The sequence below is a fragment of the Hippopotamus amphibius genome, chromosome 6 (genome assembly GCF_030028045.1).
Source record: "Hippopotamus amphibius kiboko isolate mHipAmp2 chromosome 6, mHipAmp2.hap2, whole genome shotgun sequence".
Taxonomy (NCBI): domain Eukaryota; kingdom Metazoa; phylum Chordata; class Mammalia; order Artiodactyla; family Hippopotamidae; genus Hippopotamus; species Hippopotamus amphibius.
The window spans coordinates 102,418,395-102,443,713 of record NC_080191.1 but is presented as its reverse complement, the minus strand read 5'-3'; the positions used below and the strand labels follow the sequence as shown (position 1 = coordinate 102,443,713).

The 25,319-nt window shown below is 41.1% G+C and overlaps 1 protein-coding gene across 1 annotated transcript in view; it reads left to right on the top strand.

Moving 5' to 3' along the window:
* The first annotated feature begins 504 nt into the window (after positions 1 to 504).
* The window catches only part of LOC130855737 (collagen alpha-4(VI) chain-like), a 108,054-nt gene continuing 83,239 nt past the window's right edge, over positions 505 to 25,319 (top strand). Inside the window, exons 1-7 of the mRNA XM_057739699.1 lie at positions 505 to 580; positions 4,441 to 5,043; positions 8,405 to 8,992; positions 14,393 to 14,998; positions 17,863 to 18,492; positions 22,821 to 23,366; positions 23,732 to 24,301. Coding sequence (XP_057595682.1) covers positions 505 to 580; positions 4,441 to 5,043; positions 8,405 to 8,992; positions 14,393 to 14,998; positions 17,863 to 18,492; positions 22,821 to 23,366; positions 23,732 to 24,301 — 3,619 coding nt within the window. The remainder of the gene's footprint in view (positions 581 to 4,440; positions 5,044 to 8,404; positions 8,993 to 14,392; positions 14,999 to 17,862; positions 18,493 to 22,820; positions 23,367 to 23,731; positions 24,302 to 25,319) is intronic.

The window sequence follows — 25,319 nt, the reverse complement described above, 5'->3', positions numbered from 1 at the left end:
GCTCAGACTAGCCTGATTTTATCAGGGAGATGTGCTTCTGAGATACTTGAATATTTCCTCATGCCACAGTGTTTATCAGGTCATCCAATGCTTGTATAAAAATACAAGCAAAATCATCCAGAAATGTTTATGTTCAACCAAATGAATTCAGTGTGTGCAATGGTGGTTCTACCCCATGCCCTATATGCTTTCTCCTTTTACAGCCGTATCTGGATAACTTTAAACAGTTGAAGTCTGAGGTATATACTTTGGGTGTTTACAAAATTCTTCCTATGTTGGGTCAGCAAGACCATTTTCCTCACACAGTTGAAAAATGTGGCAACGTGTCCTTCTTTAATTTTATAAAGCTTCTATTGGTCTGGGGAAAGACATAGTTGTTTTTTTTTTTAAAGAATCAACTGTATTAAAGTATAATGAATGTACAAAATGATGCACTCATTTTAATTGTATGAAGACATAATTTTAACTACGAGGTATCTTTTTCTCTCTAGGTTCATATCTAAAATGGAGACTTGGAAGACGTTTTGCGGGATCATCTTCCTTGCAGCTGGTTTTGGCTTCATTAAGTCACAGAGAATTGGTAATGCATCGGATTCTTTAAGCCAAAAATGATGACCTTTCCAGGAATAGAGTGGTAGTGACAATATTGAAAATATAGGAATTTCATACTTAACAAAAAGGAAATGATTCTTTTAAGGAGAATTTAGAATCTGAAATCTTTTAGTAAATGATGGGCCCTTGATTTCTTTTCAAAGCTTAACCTCAAATGACAAAAAATAGATATTAAAAGATGCTATCCTTCTGAATGTGTTACCAAGCTCTCAGATGCTTTCGTACGCGTGGGCCTGTTCTGTCGACTCTGCATTTTGCTTTGTCTCCTTCGGCCGTGCTCTTCCGTGGGTAATTATCATCACAAGGTGAATAGTTTCCCTGAGTGCTAAGGACACCTCTGCAGTGTCTTTCTTTCTTTCTTTCTTTTTTTTTTGCAGTCATTTTAATTTGGGGGAATTTTCAGGATCAAATCATCAAGAGAAGATTGTATGAGTAGCCTGAAGCTCCCACTGAGAAATGTTGAGTTTTAAATATTCAAAAATAATCACACAGGCTGTTATTTGTCGGGAAAGCAAACATGAAGCTCTCTAAGTTTCCCTTGGGCTGTGACTCCTCTCAGTGTGAACAGAAGCTGTGACAGTGAATTTTCTCAGGCTTCAAACCCTATAGAATGACAAAAATCTAGTGGTTCAGAAAGTAACAATGTATGAAAATGTAACATATCTCTCAAAGGCGCAGCTTGAAAAGTATTCTATAGCTGTGAGGTTTCTCCTGATTGCAAAGATCAGGGAAACACTTCCTGGTCTGTGTTTGATCTCTTCTGAAAGAGCTTTTAAGGGGACAAACCAGGCGGCCATCCCTGCAGCACTCACTGGACCCTCTCCTCTCAAGAGGATTGCATTTGGAGGGCCAAAGAGAGGGGGAGCTTAAAGGGCCTCACGCTTGTTTACTATCTGCCTTTTCAATAATCCTGCCTTCACTTGGCCTGATGATGGAGATTAGCCAAACTTCCCAGAGGTAGGACTCAGGAATCCAGAGGTGACAGATAGATTTACTGCCGCTGAAGTACATCAGCCTTCTCCAGCCCTGCTCTGCTTGAACTCTCAGGTGGTCTTTGCCTTTCTGCAACACGGGTTTTAAATTTAATCTTCTTTATGGCCGTCCAGGGTGTGGACTGGATGTCAGGGGATCTGGTTTCTAACGTTGGCTCTTTGAACAGATTTACACGTGTTACTTTGCCTTTCTAGGTCTTATTTTCCTTATCTGTGAGATGGATGAATTGAAGTCATTATTCGATTCTTGCACTGTTCAATACAATGGCTACTAGCCATTTGTGACTATTTAAATTAAAATATGTTAAAATTCAGTAAACTTTAAAATGTCATTTCTCTCAGTCACACTAGCTACAGTTCAAGTGCTAAACAGCCACACATACCTAGCGGGGGCAGTATTGCATAGTCTTAGAGGATTATTCTAGGTCTGGAATTTTCTGATTCCCTGATTTGGTTTCCTTCATGTTCAGTATTTTCATCCTTGTAAGTGATATCTTCTCCCTTCCCTCCCTTTCTTCCTCTCTCTTTCCCAAATATTTCCTTCCTTGAATTTTTTTTGAGTGACTTACTCTATGTTAGACACTTGAGTGGTAGACCAACAAACAAAATGTATGGTATCTGTTTTCACAGAGCCTAGAGTCTAGTTGGGAAGATTGTCATTAATTGAATAAGCACACAAATAAATGTTACGTTACAAACCAGGATAAAAGAACACGATTCTATAGGAATTTACCAGAAGAAGAAAAAAAGAAAGAATAAAAGAGGAAAAAGAAACGATGGCACGAACAGCATCTTTTTAAAATTGAAGTATAGTTTATTTACAATGTTGTGTTACTTTCTGGTATACAGCAAAGTAATTCAGTTATTCATATGTATAAGGTTCTTTTCCATTGTAGGTCATTACAAGATATTGAATATAGTTCCCTGAGCTATACAGTAGGTCCTTGTTGGTTATCTACTTTGTATATAGTAGTGTGTATCTGTCAATCCCAAGCTCCTAATTTATCCCTCCCTCCCTTTCCCCTTTGGTAATCTTAAATTTGTTTTCTATGTCTGTGAGTCTGTTCCTGTTTTGTACATAAGTTCATTTGTGTCATATATTAGGTTCCACATGTAAGTGATATCATATGATATTTGTCTTTCTCTGTCTGGCTCACTTCACGTAGTATGATAATCTCTAGGTCCATCCATGTTGCTGCAAATGGCATTATTTCACTCTTTTTTATAGCTGAGTAATATTCATACACAAACACACACACACACACACACCACATCTTCTTCATCCATTCTTCTGTCGAAGGACATTTAGGTTGCTTCCATGTCTTGGCTATCTTGAATAGTGCTGCTATGAACATTAGGGTGCATGTATCTTTTCAAATTACAGTTTTCTCCAAATATATGCCCAGGAGTGGGATTGCTAGATCATATGGTAGCTCTATATTTAGTTTTTTAAGGAATCTCCATAATGTTTTCCATGGTGGCTGCACCAATTTACGTTCCTGTCAACACTGTAGGAGTAGAAACAGCACGTCAAGGGCCAGCAGCAGGTGGGAGTGTGGAGAGTTTGAGAAGCTGGACTAAGGAGCCGGAACACAGGGAGTGAAGTTCAGAGGGTGGAGAGACAAAGCTAGAAAGACAGTGCAGGGCCAGCCCGAGCCGAGGTTTTACCCTTCCTGGCACAAAACCAAATGCACGATGTGTTTACTCAGTGTGGGGTAATGATGCAGTGTGTCACAGAAAGGCAGCGTTGGAGTTGGAAGACACCAGGGCATGTGGCAACCCCTTATTCTAGGGAAATGCAATCTGAGAACCAGAGAGATGAGCTGTTTGCTCAGGTCCTGCTGCCACTGGTGTCTGATTGCCTCTGTGTGGGAGACCAGGGTGGGCCCAGCTGGAATGCCACTTGGTCTGGCCACCGTGGGAACTGTGGTTCCCAAAATTAGAGCTGGGTTTGGAAGAAGTGGTCTCATGATGCAGCTTTGAGTTCAGGGAGCCAAGGACAAATATGAGTCACACCTATGGTAATGCCACATGTCAGACTTAAAGAGGCTGGTGGTGGCCAGGGAGTGTCAGAGGTTAAACGTGGAAAGCAGATGGCTTAGGCCAGTTCTCTAGAAGCAGAACTGGGGACACGGATTTGGTGGATGTGTTATTTTGAGGCAGGACTCTTTTAAGTCAAACCTGTAGAGGAGTGAGAGAAGTGAGGTAGGCTGGGGGAAAAGTAGCCAAGCAAGGATGCAGGCTCCCATAAAATCAAGCCTTGGCCTGAGCCATGGGAGCTCTAGGACATAAATAGCACCATGAATGGTTTCAGCTAAGGCAAGGGGGCCTGGCGTTTGTATCCCCATGTGATCAAAGACTGGCTGCCCTGGCTGGAAGCAGCGATATAATCTCCCAGGTGTCTCCAGATGAGGCTGCTCCCTTCAGCCAGGGGAAGGTCTCTGGACAAAGTCTCAGCCAGGAGCAGGTGACTGTAGCACTTGAAGCAGCCGGGGCATGGGTGTGCTAGCTGGCAAAGGATCTAGGTGGGGGTTCCAACAGCATCCTCTAGCGGTAGAAAGCTGGTTTCTTTTATGAGGTTCAAGGGATGAATGGAAGGCCATTCATCAGGGGTCTAATTGAAGGATCAAATGTCTGTTAGAATGGAACAGAGGACGGCAGGGAAACAAGGGTAGATGGTAGCCATGAAGAAGCAAATGGCGTGTCTGGGCTGTGTGCATGTTAGCTGTCATCAAAGAGCTGTGGGGTGTAAAGGCACTGAATTGGGAAAGATGTATTAACAGCCAGTAGCTATCAATGCTGTGATGTTTTATCTGAAGTGGACTCTCTTCCCCAGGGTGCAGGGAGGCCTCTGTGGGAGATGTCGTGTTTCTGGTGGACACCGGCATCAACTCCCAGAACACCCAGAGCGTGCGGAACTTCTTGTACACTGTGGTCAAAGGCTTCAATGTCAGCGGAGAGGCGGTCCGCGTGGGGCTGGCCCAGTACAGCGATGAGCCCCGATCCGAGTTCCTCCTTTCCACCTATCGCCACAAAGCCGGAGTGCTGAGACACATCCAGAGGTTTCCATTTACGCAGGGGGGCCACAAGATGGGTCTGGCCCTGCAGTTCCTCCTAGATCACCACTTCCAGGAAACAGCGGGCAGCCGGGCAAGCAGGGGTGTGCCTCAGGTCGCCGTGGTGATCAGCAGCGGCCCCACAGAGGACCACGTGCAAGAGCCAGCAGAGGCCTTTAGGAGGGCAGGCATCCTCCTCTTCGCCTTGGGCATCGGAGATGCAGCTTCAGCAGAGCTCAGGGAGATTGCGAGCAGTCCTGCGGAGAAGTTTGTCGCCTCTGCTCCCAGCTTCTCTGGTCTGGGCAGTCTCGCCCGGAAGCTACGCCAGGAGCTCTGTGATACTTTGGCAAAGGCAGCTCCACCTGTTGGCCATGGCTCTCCAGGTACAAAGGCTTTTTCCCTTTTTATTTTGATCTAGAAGTCATGGAACTCAAAGCTTTATCTCTTATTCCTCCCACCCACATATCCCTTCCATGTATGTGCATGTTTAATTAATAGTTTAAGTAATTTTTTATTGAAGTATAGTTGATTTACAATGTTGTGTTAGTTTCTGGTGTACAGCAAAGTGATTCAGAGATATATATATACAAACATATATATATATATATATAATTTTTTTCCATTGTAGGTTATTACAAGACACTGAATATAGTTCCCTGTGCTATACAGTAGGATCTTACTGTTTATCTATTTTATATATAGTAATGTGTATCTGCTAATCCCAGCCTCCTAATTCATCCCTCCCCCTCCCCCTTCCCCTTTGGTAACCATCAGTTTGTTCTCTATGTCTGTGAGCTGTTTCTGTTTCATAGATAAGTTCATTTATATCATTTTTTTAGATTCCACACATAAGTGATATCATATGGTATTTGTCTTTCTCTTTCTGGCTCACTTCACTTAGTGTGATAATCTCTAGGGCCACCCATGTTGCTGCAAATAACATTATTTTGTTCTTTTTTGTGGCTGAGTAGTATTCCATTGTATACATGTACCACATCTTCTTTATCCATTCATCTGTTGATAGACATTTAGGTTGCTTCCATGTCTTGGCTATTGTAAATAGTGCTGCTATGAACATTGGGGTGCATGAATTTGAATTCAAGTTTTCTCTGGATATTGTGCATGTTTAATTTTAATAGTAGAATTTCACGAAAGCATCTACACTTCATGCTCCTCTTCAATCATTGACCAAAGAGTTTTCAAATATTTTTAAATGCTGTGGGCTTCATGATGGTTTTCTATACAGACATAGTGTAAGTTTGTTTTTGAAGGAAAAAATATTTGTTCCTAGAATATTATTATTCCTAGATTAACTTACCCATATTGCCTGGATGAGGGCAGAGGAGGGGAGAAGGCCAGTAGATCCCCCAGGAAGCTTGCTCATTTTGCTGCCAGTGTGTTGGTATAATGTGCTGGTTAAGAGGGTGAATTGAGGGAAAAGAAAGATCTGGGTTCAAATCCCGTCTCCACATTCTGGGCCATCTTGAACAGTTACTTTATTTCTCTGAATTTAAATTTTTTCCTAAGATGATAGTACCTGCCTCAGAGAGTTGCTGAAAGCATTATCACAGCACTTAGCCCATCAGAGGCACCCAGAAGCAGTAGGGTCATTACCTGTGATGATATACCTCTCATCAACTTTGTCCATCTGTCGGTGGTGATGGGGCATAAACTGGTAGAAATTCTTTATAAATTAATTACTAAAGCATAAGAAAGCATAGATGTTTAAGCAGAGAAAGAGAAGATTGCCTGTAAGTTCCATCAAAATCCACAAGAGGATAGAGCCTTCATTACTTGCTCATTATTTTGGTATTTCTACATAGGGGAGGTCAATTGGAAAAAGTGCTAAAACTTTTGACCCACTTAATACCACAGAATGTGATGGGAGTATTGTATTTGTTTAGACAAATTATATACCTTACTTTTGCTTGGTGCTTCAAGGTTTACAAAGAGGTTTTATATACATAGTAATTATAGTAATAATAACTATCATTTGCTTGGTGTTACATCATTTTCAAAACTTGTTTACCTTGCTGACCAATAGATACATAAGGCAATTTTTTTGTTAGATACATAAGGATATATATGATACATAAAGCAATTATTATCATGATTTGCTTTTTGTGTATGAGAAAATTGAGGTCAAAGGTAACAAAACTGGATAGTAGAGCTAGAACTTGATCCTAGGTCTTTTAGGGCAGATACATTCCAATAGAACAAGTGTCTTAGATTGTGTGCTTTAGAAGCAGAGCCTGAGGCAAGGATTTGGATACATATTGTTTATTATGGAAGAGCTCCCATAGGAGGTAGGTAAGAATGTGGGGGATGCAGGACAGAGAAGGAGAGGAAAGGAAGGAAGGGTGTGATCTCAGGCAGATCTGTCACAGAGGGTGGTTCTAGCTCAATCATACTGGAGAACTCAGCAGTGTAAGTTATGCCTCAGGGTTGTCCTGCCCTGAGGCAAGGAGCTAGGCCTTCATATGTTGTGGGCTAAACAACTCCAATAGCTGAAGAGAAGTTCTCCACAGGGCAGTGTACAGAAAATGTAAAAAGAAATCTGAGATACATGTACCCTTATGTTCATAGCAGCACTGTTTACAACAGCCAAGACATGGAAGCAACCTAAATGTCCATCAACAGATGAATGGATAAAGAAGATGTGGCACATCTGTACAATCCCACTTAGCCATAAGTGGGATTGAAATGAAATAATGCCATTTGCAGCAACATGGATGGACCTAGAGATTATCATGCTAAGTGAAGTAAGCCAGACAGAGAAAGACAAATACCATATGATATTGTTTACGTTTGGAATCTAAAATATGACATAAATGAACTTAACTATGAAACAGAAACAGACTCACAGACAAAGAGAACAGACTTGTGGTTACCAAGGGAGCGGTGGTGGGGGAGGGATGGATTGGGAATTTGAAATCAGCAGATGCCAACTAAGAGACTGGATAAACAAGGTCCTACCGTACAGCACAGGGAACTATATTTAATATCCTGTTATAAACCACAATGGAAAAGAATACGAAAAAGAACACACACACACACACACCTGAATCACTTTGCTGTACAGCAGAAATTAACACAGCATTATAAGTCAACTATACTTCAATAAAATAAATTAAAAAAAGAAAGAAAGAAATCCAAAAGGACCTGGGTAGAGCACGGATATTGTCTACTATAGGAGTTTATCCTCTCTTTTCCTCAAAACAACGCTGTGAGAGTATGAGGGCTGGTATAAAGACATCAGTGCTACAGAAAAGAAAATTGAGTCTCAAAGAGGTGAGTGGTAAGTAGATCACAGGGCTCCTAGATGGTGGAGTGGCAATGAGATGTGTCGTGGAACACGGGCTATATTCAGCTTTCTAACCAGCTGGGGCCGGCATGCTCCTAGAGAGAAGGTTTATTCCCACTGGAAAGAGAACAGCCCCTTTCTTAGCATGCTGAGAAGCATTTACACAAGTACTTTTTTCCTTCATGAGATTCGTGGGATTGTCCAAGTGTATTTCAAGATGGAGGCAGGACAGAAGCCTCAGAACAAGATGAGTGGAGGAAAGGAGAGGCACAAGGAATGTTGTCATTTCTTTGAGCATGCTGTCATTTAGGGTGTCTGAGGACCATCACCTATGGGCTGCCTGGCATTGCTCTCCCTTTCTGTGCACCGTTCAGCTCCATTGATTCTAAGTATTTTGAGTGAAAACCTGCAGACCACAGCACTTTTGTCGTCTCTTGCAGCTTGCAGAGAAGCAGTCCTGGCAGACATTGTCTTCCTAGTAGACAGCTCAACCAGCATCGGACCCCAGAACTTCCAGAAAGTGAAGAACTTCCTTCACTCTGTCGTCTTGGGTCTGGACATCAGCAGTGACCAGGTCCGAGTGGGACTTGCTCAGTATAATGACAACATCTACCCAGCCTTTTGGCTGAACCAGTACCCTCTGAAGAGTGTGGTCCTAGAGCAGATCCGGAACCTGCCTTACCGTACAGGAGGCACAAACACAGGGAGTGCCCTGGAGTTCGTCAGGACCAACTACTTGACTGAGGCAGCTGGCAGCCGGGCCAAGGATGGGGTTCCCCAGATAGTTATCCTGGTGACAGATGGGGAGTCAAATGATGAAGTCCAGGAGGCAGCGGACAGGTTGAAACAAGATGGGGTTGTGCTGTACGTGGTAGGGGTCAACGTCCAGGATGTCCAGGAGTTGCAAACAATAGCCAGTGAGCCATTAGAGAAGTTTCTCTTCAGCACTGAAAACTTCAACATCCTGCAGGATTTCTCAGGAAGCATTCTCCAGACTCTGTGCTCAGCCATGGAGAGCAAGATCAAAGGTAAGAGGTCGTGTTGAAATCCAACATTTCAAACAGGACACCTAATTGCCATGTGAGCCAAGACACACTGAGTGTGGTAGGAGGGCATCACTGGAGAACCTGGGGAGACTTCCTGGATGATCTGGGGCTTGAAGGATGAATGGAGTTCTCATAAGGTGGAAAATAACATCCTACCATGCTGTTCAGAGGAAACAGCATGGGTTTTGCTGTCCAAAGACCTATTTTTTTTTTTAATCCTGCCTTTGCCACTTTCTAGTTGTGTGAACATGGACCAGCAGCTTCACTTGTACACTTCAATTTCCTCATCTGTGCAATGAAGATAATAATATTTGCTTAGTAGGATGGTTTATGAGGATTAAAGTAGATACACTACCAAGTGGAAAATGGATAGCTATTGGGAAGCTGCCACATAGCACAGGGAGATCAGCTCAGTGCTTGGTGATGACCTAGAGAGGTGGGATAGGGAGGGTGTGAGGGAGGCTCAAGAGGGAGGGGTTATGGGGAGGTATGTATAAATACAGCTGATTCGCTTTGTTGTACAGCAGAAACTGGCACAACCATGTAAAGCAGTTATATTCCAATAAAGATCTGAAGAAAAAAATAGATACAAGTGTATAAAAGTCTTTAGCACAAAGTATCTGCTCAATATATGTTAACTTCCCTTGCTTCCTCCATCAGTTGAAGAAGAATAATTTTTTTGACGAGTAAGTTATTAAAGTTAATTATTATACATGTACACATGACTGCAATTATCTCATATCCTGAGCATTGCAGGTAATACATAGCTCTATCCAATAAGCATATTTTAAAACATTTAAATATGAATTAGATGCAATAAGCATTTTTGGCCATGGCCAATAACTAAGAATACAGAACATCACTTATATTGATACAAATTAAATCAACAATGAAACACCATTTTTCCTTTTCCAGGAAAGCAAAAACTAAAATGCTTTGTAGTCTACAAGAGACTCACTTCAGACCTAGGAACACATACAGACTGAAAGTGAGGGGATGGAAAAAGATATTCCATGCAAATGGAAATCTATAGAAAGCTGGAGTAGCGATACTCATATCAGATAAAATAGACTTTAAAATAAAAAATGTTACAAGAGACAAGAAAGGACACTACATAAAGATCAAGGGATCCATCCAAGAAGAAGAGATAACAATTAAAAATATATATGCACCCAATATAGGAGCACCTCAATAAGGCAAATGCTAACAACTAAGAAAGAGGAAATAGACAGTAACACAATAATAGTGGGGGACTTGAACACCCCACTTACACCAGTGGACAGATCATCCACACAGAAAATTAATAAGGAAACACAAGCTTTAAATGACACAATAAATCAGCTTGATTTAATAGATATCTATAGGACATTACATCCAAAAGTAGCAGATTGCATGTTCTTCTCAAGTGCACATGGAACATTCTCCAGGATAGATCACATTTGGGGTCAGAAATCAAGCCTTGGTAAATTCAAGAAAATTGAAATTGTATCAAGCATCTTTTCTGACCACAACACCATGAGATTAGAAATCAATTACAGGAAAAAACTGTAAAAAACACAAACACATGGAGGCTAAACAATACACTACTAAATAACCAAGAGATCAGTGAAGAAATCAAAGAGGAAATAAAAATTACCTAGAGACAAATGACAATGAAAACACAATGATCCAAAACCTATGGGATGCAGCAAAGGCAGTTCTAAGAGGGAAGTTTATAGTAATCCAATCCTACCATAAGAAATAAGAAAATCCCAAATAAACAATCTAAACTTACACCTAAAGAAACTAGAGAAAGAAGAGCAAACAAAACCCAAAGTTAGTAGACGGAGAGAAATCATAAAGATCAGAGCAGAAACAAATGAAATAGAAACAAAGAAAATAATAGCAAAAATCAGTAAAGCTAAAAGCTGGTTCTTTGAGAAGATAAATAAAATCAATAAACCTCTAGCAAGACTCACCAAGAAAAAGAGGGAGAGGACTCAAATCAATAAAATTAGAAATGAAACAGGAGAAGTTATAACAGACACCACAGAAATAAAAAGCAACGTAAGAGACTACTACAAGCAACTATATGCCAATAAAATGGAAAACCTGGATGAAATGGACAGATACTTAGAAAGGTATAACGTTCCAAGACTGAATCAGGAAGAAATAGAAAATATGAACAGACCAATCACAGGAATGAAATTGAAACTGTGATTAAAAATCTCCCAACAAACAAAAGTCCAGGACCAGATGGATTCACAGGAGAATTTTATCAAACATTTAGAGATGAGCTAACACCCATCCTTCTCAAACTCTTCCAAAACATTGCAGAGGAAGGAACATTCCCAAACTCATTTTATGAGGCCACCATCACCCTGATACCAAAACTAGACAAAGATACTGCAAAAAAAGAAAATTACAGACCAATATCACTGATGAGTTTAGATGCAAAAATCCTCCACAAAATACTAGCCAACAGAATCCAACAACACATTGAAAGGATCATCCACCATGATCAAGTGGGGTTTATCCCTGGAATGCAAGGATTCTTCAATATATGCAAATCAATCACTGTTATACACCATATTAACAAACTGAAGGATAAAAACCACATGATCATCTCAATAGAGGCAGAAAAAGCTTTTGACAAAATTCAACACCCATTTATCATAAAAACTCTCCAGAAGGTGGGCATTGAGGGAACCTACCTCAACATAATAAAGGCCATATATGACAAACCCACAGCAAACATCATTCTCAATGGTGAAAAACTGGAAGCATTCCCTCTAAGATCAGGAACAAGACAAGGATGTCCACTCTTGCCACTACTCTTCAACATAGTTTTGGAAGTCCTTGCCACAGCAATCAGAGAAGAAAAAGAAATAAAAGGAACCCAAACGGGAAAAGAAGAAGTAAAACTGTCACTGTTTGCAGATGACATGATACTATACATAGAAAATCCTAAAGATGCCACCAGAAAACTACTTGAGCTAATCAATGAACTTGGTAAAGTTGCAGGATACAAAATCAACACACAGAAATCTCTTGCATTTCTATACACTAACAATGAAAGATCAGAAAGAGAAATTAAGGAAACAATCCCATTCACCATTGCAACAAAAAGAATAAAATACCTAGGAATTAACCTAACCAAGGAGGTAAAAGACCTGTACTCAGAAAACTATAAGACACTAATGAAAGAAATCAAAATGACACAGACAGATGGAGGGACATACCACGTTCCTGGATTGGAAAAATCAACATTGTGAAAATGATTATATGACCAAAAGCAATTTACAGATTCAATGCAATCTCCATCAAATTACCAATGGCATTATACACAGAACTATAACAAAAAATTTTATGATTTGTATGGAGATGCAAAAGACCCCGAATAGCCAAAGCAATCTTGAGAAGGAAAGACAGAGTTGGTGGAATCAGGCTTCCTGACTTCAGGCTATACTACAAGGCTACAGTGATCAAGACAGTATGGTACTGGCACAACAACAGAAATACAGATCAATGGAACAGGATAGAAAGCCCAGAGATAAACTATGGTCAACTAATCTATGACAAAGGAAGCAAGGATATACAATGGAGAAAAGGCAGCCTCTCTTACAAGTGGTGCTGGGAAAATTGGTCAGCTACATGTAAAAGAATGAAATTAGAACACTCTTTAGCACCATATACAAAAATAAACTTGAAATGGATTAAAGACCTAAATGTAAGGCCGAACACTATAAAACTCCTAGAGGAAAACATAGGAAGAACACTCTTCTATGTAAATCACAGCAAGATCTTTTTTGATCCACCCCCTAGAATAATGGAAATAAAAACAAAAATAAATAAGTGGGACCTAATGAAACTTCAAAGCCTTTGCACAGCAAAGGAAACTATAAGCAAGATGATAAGACAACCCTCAGAATGGGAGAAAAGATTTGCAAATGAATCAACAGACAAAGGATTAATCTCCAAAATATATAAACAGTTCATCCAGCTCAATATCAAAAAAACAAACAACCCAATCAAAAAATGGGCCGAAGACCTAAATAGGCATTTCTCCAAAGAAGACATACGGATGGCCAAGATGCACATGAAAAGCTACTCAACATCACTAATTATTAGAGAAATGCAAATCAAAATGACAATGAGGTATCACCTCACACCGATTAGAATGGGCATCATCAGAAAATCTACAAACAGTAAATGATGGAGAGGGTGTGGAGAAAAGGGAACGCTCTTGCACTGTTGGTGGGAATGTAAATTGATATAGCCGCTATGGAGAACAGTATGGAGGTTCCTTGCAAAACTAAAAATAGAGTCATCATATGACCCAGCAATCCTACCACTGGGCATATACCCAGAGAAAACCATAATTCAAAAAGACACATGCACTCCAATGTTCATTGCAGCACTATTTACAATAGTCAGGACATGGAAGCAACCTAAATGTCCATCAACAGATGAATGGATAAAGAAGATGTGGTACATATATACTGTGGAATACTACTCAGCTGTAAGAAGCAACGAAACTGGGACATTTGTAGAGACATGGATGGACCTAGAGACTGTCATACAGAGTGAAGTGAGTCAGAAAGAGAAAAACAAATATCGTATATTAACACATATATTTGGAATATAGAAAAAAGGTACAAATCAACCGGTTTGCAAGGCAGAAATAGAGACAGAGATATAGAGAACAAACAAATGGACACCAAGTGGGGAAAGCAGAGAGGGTTGGGGTGGAATGAATTGGGAGATTGGGATACCAAATAGTATACTCTAAATATATGCAGTTTATTGTATGTTAACTCTATCTCAATAAAAGTTCTTAAAAAAATGCTTTGTAGTATCCTACACCCTGTTGATGGAATTTGAAGGTGAGACCACCTAGAAAGGGTGATTCCAGGTTTTATCTAGTGGTGAGATTTGGACCTATTGTTTACAGTTTATTATAGTTTCTTGTATTAAAATAAAACTATAAAATGTTATATATGTAATGAAAAATACACTGTAATGTTTTAAAAATTAGCCTTCAGTGCAAGTTACAGATATGAGTAACATAATTTATAATAAACCTGTTTCTTTTGTAAATTCAAAACATCCCTATCCTATAGTTAAATTCAATAATTTTATAAACAATTTTTTTAATAAAGAAGAAGAAGAATTGGAAGATACGCTAGTCTAAAAAAGCAGACAACATCGGCAGCAGTGTATGGGAGGGAGAGAGCCTTGTGATAAATTTTTCGTGGAGGAGATGAAATTACAATAGGTACAGTGTTACATATGTAGTACCTCTCCCTCTTATATTCCCCACAGAGAACCATCTTGTATTCAATTTTCAAGAGATCTTGATGTGATGTACTCCCTCTCCCCCCCACCCTTCTCTAATTCCAGATTCTGCCCAGCGCTATGCAGATGTCGTCTTTCTCGCTGACACCTCACAGAACACATCACAGACCAGTTTCCAGTGGATGCAGAATTTCATCTCTAGAGTGGTTGGCATGCTGGATGTTGGCAGGGACAAGTACCAGATTGGGTTGGCTCAATATGGTGGTCAAGATCACACCGAATTTTTGCTCAGCACTTACCAGACCCAGGATGAGATAAAGAATCACATTCATGAACGCTTTGTGCTCCAGGGAGGCTCCAGGAGGACAGGCAAAGCTCTACAATACCTTCATCAGACCTTCTTCCGGGAGGCAGCAGGAAGCCGGTTTCTTCAGCGCATTCCCCAATATGTAGTGTTCATGACCTCAGGCAAATCTGAGGATGAAGTCCACGAGGCTGCACAGACATTGAGGGAGAAGGGCGTGACAGTCATGTCTGTGGGTGTTCAAGACTTTGACAGGAGAGAACTAGAGCGGATAGGCACCCCATCCCTCGTGTATGAGATGCAAGGAGAAGACGGGGTCAGACAGGTGGTGCAGGACATGAGTGGGGTGATCCAAGGGACTGGGCAGCTTGAGACCAAGAACGAATTCAAGCTCGAGCCTGTAGTAGGTAAGGTTTGGTCTCTGTGTTTGAGCCACTGGTGGTGGTGGGGGAGGTCTCAGAATAATAGGAAAGTCTTGGGAAAAAGCAGAGAGAGGTGTGTTCTGGGTCCCTCAGTTCCAGGACAGTAGCACCACTGGATGAGGAAGAGGAGGAGGCCTTGGTTTGCCCCAGGCACATGCCTTGTATTAGGTAACTATGGTCACAAAGATGCTGCATAGCAAGCCATCCAAAAAGTTGGTGGCTGAAAAGAGTCACTTATTTTCACAGATCTGCTGGGGGTCAGTGATTCATATTGGGCTCAGCTTCATTGGGCTTTGCTGATCTTGCCTGGGCTTATTCACAGATTTGGGATTTGGCTGAGGGTTGGCTGATCTACTTTTGCTTCTGCTCCACAGATGTCACCTTCCTACTGGGATCATTATGCTAGTCTGGACATATCCTTTCCATGGTAATGACAGAGGTGTAAGAGAGAAAACCCAGTTGCAAAAGCATTTTTCAGACCTCTGATTTATCATCTGCTCACATTCCATTGGCAAAAGCAAGTCATATGGCCCTGTCATCATTAGTGGAGTAAGAAAGTATATTCCTCTCATGGAAGTGAGGTGTAGGGAATTAATATTTCTGAACAATAATCCAAGTTACCATATGCTGTTTCCAGAAGAAGGGACATTCAGTGTTCTCCCCAGAGATCAAATAAAGTCTTTCCTTAGGGTTGGCATGCATGATGCTCAAGGGAGAGGCTAATGGCATTTTGGGTGATATAATTCATAATGTAGGATTGTCCTGTATATTGTTGAGGTCTTAACATCCCTTCCAGTAGCATCCCTGAATCTTATAACAATTCAAAACACCACTATATATTTCCAAATGTCCCCTGGTTTGATGGGGACTGCTGTTGGTTGAGAACCACCGAGCCTTATCTCCTGCTAAACCCTTTTATACTTTCTAACCATGAGCCAAGCTGAACTACTCACCATTTGCTCTGTATGTGTCATACTTTCCTACCTCTGTCTCTGCCCTTGGACACACTATACCATCAGCTTAAAATGGTCACAGTCAAAACTTTATCCTTCAGTTCTTAAGTTACCTTCTTGCTGAAGAATCCACACAAGTAGAAGTGATCAACCCCTCCTTTCTCTAATTATCGTAGTTCTGCCCAGATCTCTGACATTTAGAGCTTGAGGGTCCTTGGAACTTTATAGGCAACATGTGAGACAAGAAGAGGAAAATCCAGGCAGAGATAATAAGGAACGAGGAAGCACTTATGGACACTACATTAAGTAGAAATAGAGCAAAAGGAGGGTGTAGTGGAGAACCTGATCCAAGAGGAATTGTGTTGGCCCCTCAATAATGGGTATGATTTCAATATATAGGGAGAAAGGAGGAGGACACTCTTGGTAAGGGGAAGAGCATGAGTGAGGGTGTGCGAGTGGGAATGGGCTGGACGAATGGGGAAGAAAGTGAAAAAAAGGGAGCCAATTGGGAATGAGGTGGGGGTTAGAAGTAGTGAGGGATGAGATTGGATCAGGGAGGATGGACCCTGATACAGGGTCACATGGCACTGGGAAGTGACTATAGGCTTTTAAGCAGGAAAAATGACATGACCAAAGTGGTCTTTAAGGAACCTTCAGTGGGCAGGATGGATTCCACAGGACTCATCCACAGCTCACTTAAGGCTGAACTGTGATCTGTCCACACAGGGAGGATGACTGGGTCTAGCCCGATGGTGGCTCTGATGATGGGGAAACAGGATGAATCTTGGAGATCACTTGAGAGGAGAATAGTAGCACTTGGTACCAGCAGGTGAAGGAAGGGAGAAGTCAAAGGTGCTTGGAGTCTAGAAACTTGGAAAAATCAGGGGCAACATCCTCTTTTTAAATCTAGGATTGATTTTGGATTCTTTATAAAAAAAGGACCAAAGGGAAAATTTCAGGACATCAAGAGACCTAAGATAAGTCAAAGGGTTATTCTGTTGCCCCTATAGTCTCTTCTCTAGACTTAGTTTCACAGTATCCAGTTGTCTACATTAGTTTCAGTCCTCTGCATATATGGTTTTGGCTTTCTGCTAGGGAGATTTCTATTTTCATATGTCAAAGTAGATTTGGACCTTTTTGGTATGTGGACACTGTGGATTTCCCTACATCTGGCCCTGCCTTAAATTGGGAGGCAGGGGTCTGGACTCCTCTCAAAAGGGAGTTTATGCAGTCAGAACTCCAATAGGCTCTGTTTGAGGCAGGTTAAAGGGATGCTTCTTTCATAGTAAAATGAAGCAGCCAGTTGGCTCACTTTTTGGACAAAGGTTTTTCACAGGAAACTTGCAATATTTGATGTTGCCTCTGTTAAAATGACATGAAATTTATCAGAGAAAGGTGCACAACGCTCACCATTTGTTATTTCCATCTTTTACCAAAAGAGGAACAATTATTCAATCAAAAAGGTTTCTGGCCTAGAAAAGAGAATTTGACCCAGGTTTTTCTGAAACTGGAAAAATGAAGAAAAAAACTAGTCAAGCAAGACTCAGATGCTTCTAATGGACTTAGATGAATTGAAAAATGATCCGAAACCACTTTCTTGTGGATATTCATATATTTACATATTTGACAAGTGATGTGAACATAGTTTCACGTGAAAAAATTTGAACCCCATGATATTCTTTGACCATCATGCCAAGTGATGGTCATAAAGGCTTCCACTAAATTCTAATGCGCATGAATGTAAGTTAGTATAAGATATATTATTACAATTTGTAATACTAAATGTATTATTATAGTATATAAAAATATAGCATAATACAACTTTTATATACAATGAGTGTTGTCTTTATTCTTCTGCTCTCATGCTAAATCCCTTGTTTCTGTTTTCATTAATAGCGTGTCCGACTGCTATCCCGGCTGACTTGGTATTCCTCATTGAGGAACTTAGCACGGCTCAGCAGTTGAACTTCCAACAAGTTGTCAAATTCTTAAAGACCACCGTCAGCTCTCTAAATATTCATCCAGATGTTGTGCGAATTGGCTTGGTCTTTTACAGTGAGGAACCACGACTTGAGTTCTCTCTGGATACATTTCAGAATCCAGTCAAGATCTTGGAGCATCTGGACAAATTAACCTATAAGGGAAAAGGAGGAAGGACCAATACTGGTGCTGCTTTGGATTTCCTAAGGAACGAGGTTTTCATTCAGGAGAAGGGCAGCCGGTCCCAGCAAGGTGTGCAGCAGGTAGCCATGGTCATCATGGAAGGTTTCTCCCAGGACAATGTGTCCAGACCAGCTTCCCTCCTCCGCAGGGCGGGGGTGACTGTCTATGCAGTGGGTACCGAGCTTGCCTTGGAGAGCATGGACCTGGAGAAGATAGCGTCATATCCTCCTTGGAAGCATGTCATCTCCCTGGAATCTTTTTTGCAACTTGCTGTTGTGGGAAGCAAGATTAAGAACTGGCTCTGTCCTGAGATTTCAGCCAACAGGGTTTCCAAGTCTGGGATGGGCTTTGCCCTACAAGAAGGTAGGAGTACCTTTCTCAAATTTGATTTTTTTTTTTTAAGTCTTTGCTTGCTCCACTCACCCACTTCCTCTACCCTCCATCTAAGAAAAGATTTTGGAGTCAATTCATTAAAAAAACAGAAACAAAATTTATAAAATTTTTATTTTATCTTGATGCCAAACAGTACAGAATTTGAAGTGAGAAGTGGACATTTCTGCCCCTTCCTGTCTTACCCCTCATCCCTTTCAACAAAGAATTTGTTGAAAATACATTATTTACAGTACAAGCCACAGGGGTCTGAGTGTGGACTGACTAAATTTTAAGTCACTTAAAGCAAGAGATTATTTCTAAAAAGACACAAGCATCCTTGAATTTTAAAAAAAACATAATAAATGAACATTAATTTGCTAGTCTTTTGTGTAGGGCCAAGGCTCCTTTGAATATGAACCCTGCTGATTGGAGTTCCACATAGTTTCTTCATTTATCTGTTTTCTATAATTTCCAGTTTCAGTTTCTTTCATGTGGGAAGAGAACTTAACCACTTTGGAAATAATCTGAGTACAGAAATCCTTGTTGATTTTTATGATCTCAAAAATGCAATCTTTCGTGGTGCTATCTAGTACACCAATGATTTAAAAAAAAAAAATTCGCCTTTATTGGGTCTTTTCTAAGCAGTTAATCTGGTTTTCATAGATTTGATAAACCCCTTTTATTCCCATTCATATCCTATTGATTTTCACAATATTTGATTTGCTGTGTAAATATAATAACAAAACAGCCCTAAATAGGCAGGGGACAAACCCACGTCATTCCCGGTGGGCTTAATCTTCCACTGAGAGAAGCAGAACTATGGAGTGTTCAACTGGGGGGGCCTCGGGGGGAGGCGCTCCGTGTATTGTGGAAGCAACGCTTCTGTTGCAGAGGGAAGGAAGAATGTCAGTTATCTGGTGAGAGGTCGGTTAGGAGAGCTCCTCCTGTATATGCAGTTTAAAAGCAACACCAAAAGAAACACAGCAGTTAAATATATGCACCTGATTTTTTTAATTGACGTGTAGTTGATTTACAATGTTGTGTTAGTTTCAGGTGTACAGCAAAGTGATTCAGTGATACATATTTATCTATTCTTTTTTAGATTCGTTTCCCTTGTAGATTATTACAAGATATTGAATACAGTTCCTTGTACTCAAACTACCTGAATTTTAAATCCCAAATTTGCTGCTTCTGGGCTGTTATAAATATCTTTGTGTCTGTCTGTCTACTTTTGTCCACCCATGCTAGTGTTTCTTAGATTCAAATCACAATTATAGAAAGGAGGTGGCAACATGAAATGTAGATGATTAACTTAAAAATGCAAGGCTGTGATTACATCTTCAGGGGAAAATCGCTGCTATTTTTTTTGAGACAATCACTAAATGATCTTATAATTTCTTGATTACTTGTGCTGAGGTCTAGAGATTTAAAGGCTATCTAAATAAATATCTAAATAAGTTCCTGTCTTTCTCCTTGGCACGTAGTTTTAGTCTCTTCCTCTGTTTAGGGAATGAGAACAAAAGTTGTTAAGTGTGAATTTCACTGGCTTGGACACCTCCTGCCTATATTCTGTAAAGAAGAGAGAGATGTCTCCTTTTCTCTCCCTCTGATTCTCAAGCAGTATAAAGAGTGGAGAGTTGATTTCTTTCCCGGACTACACAGCAGCTAAAAAAGAAACCTGGAATCAAGAAAATCAGCCCAAAGTCTAGGGTGCTTGTGGGGGGGTGAGAGTAGCTTAGAATTTGGGACAAGGTCACCAGGATCCAGTCCTGGCTGATCATCATCTACCATTTACTGGCCATCTGCTGTGCGTCACACCCTCTACCAAGCGCTTTGTGTGTGTAACAGATGTGCATTCATTGCAGCATCTGACTGTAAAAAACGTTCTCTCCTCCAACATTTCCATCTGCCTCGCTTGGCAAGAATGTGCAGTGCCAGGCAGGACCCAGGGCGCCCGGCTCCTGTGGTCAGTGCAGAAGCCCTAAGCTGCGGGGCAGCCTCCTTGGGCCACTGCTGCATGGGGCTGGCTGCAGGGATGCCCCTCCCTGCACAGTGGTCCTTTTATCAGACCCAAGCCAGTCATCGACCTGATACCAGTGGCTGCTGGTTCCAGCAAGGTTCTGGTTTCTGCCTTCTCTTTCCATAATTTCCCCTCCATTCTCCAAGCACTCAACAAATACTTCCAAGCCACAGCCCTTCCACTGCCTGCCCCTCCAGGTTAGGGTTGCCAGATAAAATACATGATGCCCAGTTAAATCTGAATTTCATTCAGATAAACAATAAATACTTTTTAAAAAATGTAAGGATGTCTCACTCACTTTGTGGACGGAGGTCCTCCCAAATGATGGCCTGAGCAAAGAAGCCCAGCTCCCGAGTCAGACCACTTCCCTTTTGTCCGGGAAGCATGAAAAGTCTTTTGATTCTTCTTTGGGTCAAGGGAATCTGGAGACTAATAACACAAGACTGAGAGGATTGAGGACACAAGTATGAGGAATCTGCTACATGACAAAAATATTGTAAAACACTCGGTGATCTTACCCATGAATTTTTTTTAACAAAGACAAACAAAATACAATGCTTTTATTAGATTAAACAGATATAATATTATACTCAATACTATAAAAAATTTTTAAATAGATCATAGACCTAAATAAGAAACACAAATGTATAAAACTTCTAGAAGATAACACAGGAGAAAATCCAAGTGACCTTGGGTTTGGTAATGAGTTTTTATAGACAATGGCAAAAGCACTATCCATGACAGAAAGTTTTGATGGATTAAACTTAATTACAATTAAAAACTGTTTTGCAAAAATCACTGTTAAGAGAATCAAAGCTAAGCTATAGACTGGGAGAATATATTTGCAAATTATTTGCCTGATAATTGACTTGCAGTCAAAATATACAAAGATCTTTTAAACTCAACAGTAAGAAAACCAACTACTCAGTTAAGAATTAAACAAAACAGACACTTCACCAAAAAAGGCAGATGGCAAATAGCCATATGAAAAGAAGTTCAATATCATTTGTAATCAGAGATTTGCAAAACAACGAGATAATACTACATACCTAATAGAACGGCTAAAATCCAAAAACAAGTAAGCAAACGGTAAAAACAACAAGGGACTTCCCTGGTGGTCCAGGGGTAAAGAATCCACCTTACTTACTTGTGAATTTTTCACAGTCAGCTCTGCTGTGTTTCCATGATTTTATTTAATCCTTACAATAAGCATACTGAGTAGGTGTTAAGATTCTCATTTGGCAGATTGGGAAACTGAGAAGCAGTGGGGCAAGCCTGCTAGTAGGTGGTGGAGACAGGATCTCAATGCAGAGCCAGTTTGCTCTGTGGAGTCTAGGCCTTAATATGAAGTGACTCATTTAAGTAAGGCTCATTGAAAACAGAAAGTCTTACAGACCCACAGACATAGAGAACAGACTTGCGGTTGCCAAGGGGGAGAGGAGGCGGGGAAGGATTGGGAGTTTGGGATTAGCAGATGCAAACTATTATATATAGAATGGATAAACAACAAGGTCCTGCTGTATAGCACAGGGAACTATATTCAGTATCCTGTGATAAACCATCATGGAAAAGAATGTGAAAAAGAGTATATATATATGTAAACTGAATCATTTTGCTATACAGCAGAAATTAACACAATATTGTAAATCAACTATACGTCAATAAAATTAAAAAACCCAGAAAGTTTTATATTAATTTTAATTAATTAAATTAAATTTCAAAAAGTGCACTCTCTTGCCCAGGCATTTAAAAAGTATACCTCGCATGGGAAGCAGGGATATCGGATGCCGAGACAATCCACAGCTTCAAATACGCTCTGATATTTTACTTTCAGCTTGTTCTCTGCTTCCCGGTTTGAGAAATGTCAAGCAATGCTTACCTCCTGTCTTAAGTGGGCTTCACTAGGAACAGACTCTGAGAGGAGGATATGGAAGCAAGCGATTTATCCGGGAGTGGAGCCTGGGGGACATTGGTAGGGGAGTGCGGATGGAGAGAGGAAAGGGCGCTGCCAGCACAGGCTGAACTGTGAGCAGGCTATCGCTGGAGGGAGCTGGGGTATTTATCCGTCACTGCCTGTCAATCATTGGCTGCGGGCTGCTCTGTCTCCCTCCTCGGCTTGCCTAGTGTGTGGGCTGATCAGGCTCCCGGCCAAGGAACACCTGTAGGCAGAGGCTCAGGTGCTGTCAGGGAGCGATGAGGGCCGAGGGAGTGGTGGGGTGTGTGTGTGTCGAGATGCGGAGCCTTGCCACGCGCCATTTCGAGTAATTGTCCTGACGGGCTGCTGCTTCTTCCCGCCTAGGCTGTGCGCACGTCCAGAGGGCAGACATTTACTTCCTTATCGATGGGTCTGGCCGCATCCACCAAGATGACTTTCTCGAAATGAAGGTGTTCATGAATAAGGTGATAAAGATGTTCCAGGTCGGGCCCGACAGAGTGCAGTTCGGAGTCGTTCAGTACTCAGACGGGATCAGCAGCCACTTCACCCTCAGCCAGCATTCCAGTGTGGCAGGGCTGAAGGTGGCCATTGATGGCATCCAGCAGAAGGGAGGTGGCACCATGACAGGTCAGGCCTTGGGGCGCATGATTCAGGTCTTTGCAGACACTGCTCGCAGCCATGTGCCTTGGTATCTCATCCTCATCACTGACAGCAAATCTATGGACCCTGTAGCCGAGGCTGCGGAGGCGTTGAGGGGAGACGGAGTCACCATTTATGCTATTGGAGTCAGAGATGCTAGTGCTGTTGAGCTTCAGGAGATAGCTCAACAGAGGATGTTTTTTGCCCACGATTTTGATTCCTTGAGGGCCATTCAGCAGGAAGTGGTCCAGGACATCTGCTCCTCAGAGAGTAAGAATTTTTTTTTCAATCTCTCTCTCTGTCTCTCTCCCAAATATATGTGTCTAATCTATTTGAATATGCTTCATTCTGGAAATGTGAATTCACTGGTCTGGAGTGGGTCTTGGACACAGAGTGACCATGACCTAGAATGAACCAAGCCAGTCAAATTTTATATCTTTATCATACAGTTGTGTCTTATTTTGAGACTGGTTTGTGTTGGGTCACAGAAATTTATTTCCTTGACTTCCTCTTCCACCCCCTTTAAAAATTATTTTCGTGTTGTGTAGATGTCACATGAGGCTTTTCCTGGGGACCTGTAATTAATTGGTTTCAGGCTCTGAGTAAATGTTCTGTTCTGCTCCTTTTCCCCCTAGCCTGTAAGAAAAGGAAAGCTGACATTATCTTCCTGATGGATGGTTCAGAATCCATCTCCCCAAAAGATTTTGAGAAGATGAAGGGATTCATGAAGCGAGTGGTCAACCAATCTAATATTGGTGCCAATGAAGTTCAGATTGGCCTTCTGCAGTTCAGCTCAAACCCCCAGGAAGAATTTAGGCTTAACCGATACGCCTCAAAGGTAGACATTCACAGAGCCATCTCGGATGTTAAGCAAATCAACGAAGGCACCCACACTGGGAAAGCCCTGAACTTCACTCTGCCTTTTTTTGGTAGTGCAAGAGGAGGGCGGCCCAGTGTCCCTCAGTATTTGATTGTGGTCACCGATGGGATTGCTCTGGATGATGTAACCATACCAGCCAAGGCCCTCAGGGACAGAAACATCATTATTTTTGCCATCGGAGTGGGAAAAGCCAAACATTCTCAGCTTTTGGAGATCACTGATGACCAGAGCAAAGTGTACTATGAAGAAAACTTTGAGTCCCTGAAAAACCTGGAGAAGGAAATTCTTTACAAGCTCTGCATTCCATCTGATCTACAAGTCCCTGGTAGGTGTCAAGGACCCAGTTGGCTCTCTTAATAAAATAAAAGTAATCCTTCTAGCCTTGCCCTGGGGAATCTTTTGTTTTTGAATTTATTTTATTGATGTATAGTTGATGTACAGTGTTGTATTAATTTTTGCTGTACAGCAAAGTGATTCAGATATATATATGTGTACACATATATACATTCTTTTTCATATTCTTTTCCATTATGGTTTATTACAGGATATTGAATACAGTTCCCTGTGTTATACAGTAGGACCCTGTTGTTTATTCATTCTCTTCCTCTCTCTATATCTATTCTATGTATCTATTTTATATAATAGTTTGCATCTGCTAATCCCAGATTCCCAATCCATCCCTCCCCCGCACTCCTCCCCCTTGGCAACCACAAGTCTGTTCTCTATGTCTGTGAGTCTGCTTCTCTTTTGTAGATAAGTTCATTTGTGTCATATTTTAGATTCCACATCTAAGTGATATTGTATGGTATTTTTTTTCTGACTTACTTCACTTAGTATGATAATCTCTAGGTCCATCCATGTTCCTGCAAATGGCATTATTTCATTCTTTTTCATGGCTCAGTAATATTCCATTGTAGATGGTGGTTTTTGTGCAGGGCCTGTTCTGAGGGCTTCCATAGGTTAAAACATTGCATCTTCACATAACCCTGTTAATAAATAGATACTATGTTACAAATGAGGAAACCAAAGCACAGCAAAATCAGGTTATTTGGCTGAAGTAAATAGCAGAGATGAGATGTGAACTTGAGGCAGTCTGGTTCTAGGGTCTGTGTACTAAATACTGTTCTATACTGCCTTTTGGTACAGTATTTGTAGAGCACAACAGGGCCTCTCAAACTTTACCATGCATTTGAATCACTTGGAGATCTTGTTAAAATGCAGTTTCTGATTCAGTAGTTTGGAGTGGGACTCTGCATTTCTAACAAGCTCCCAGGTGACGCTGATCCTGCTGGTCTTCAGATCACACTTTGAGCAGAAGGGTTGTATGGCAGAGTATGGTATGA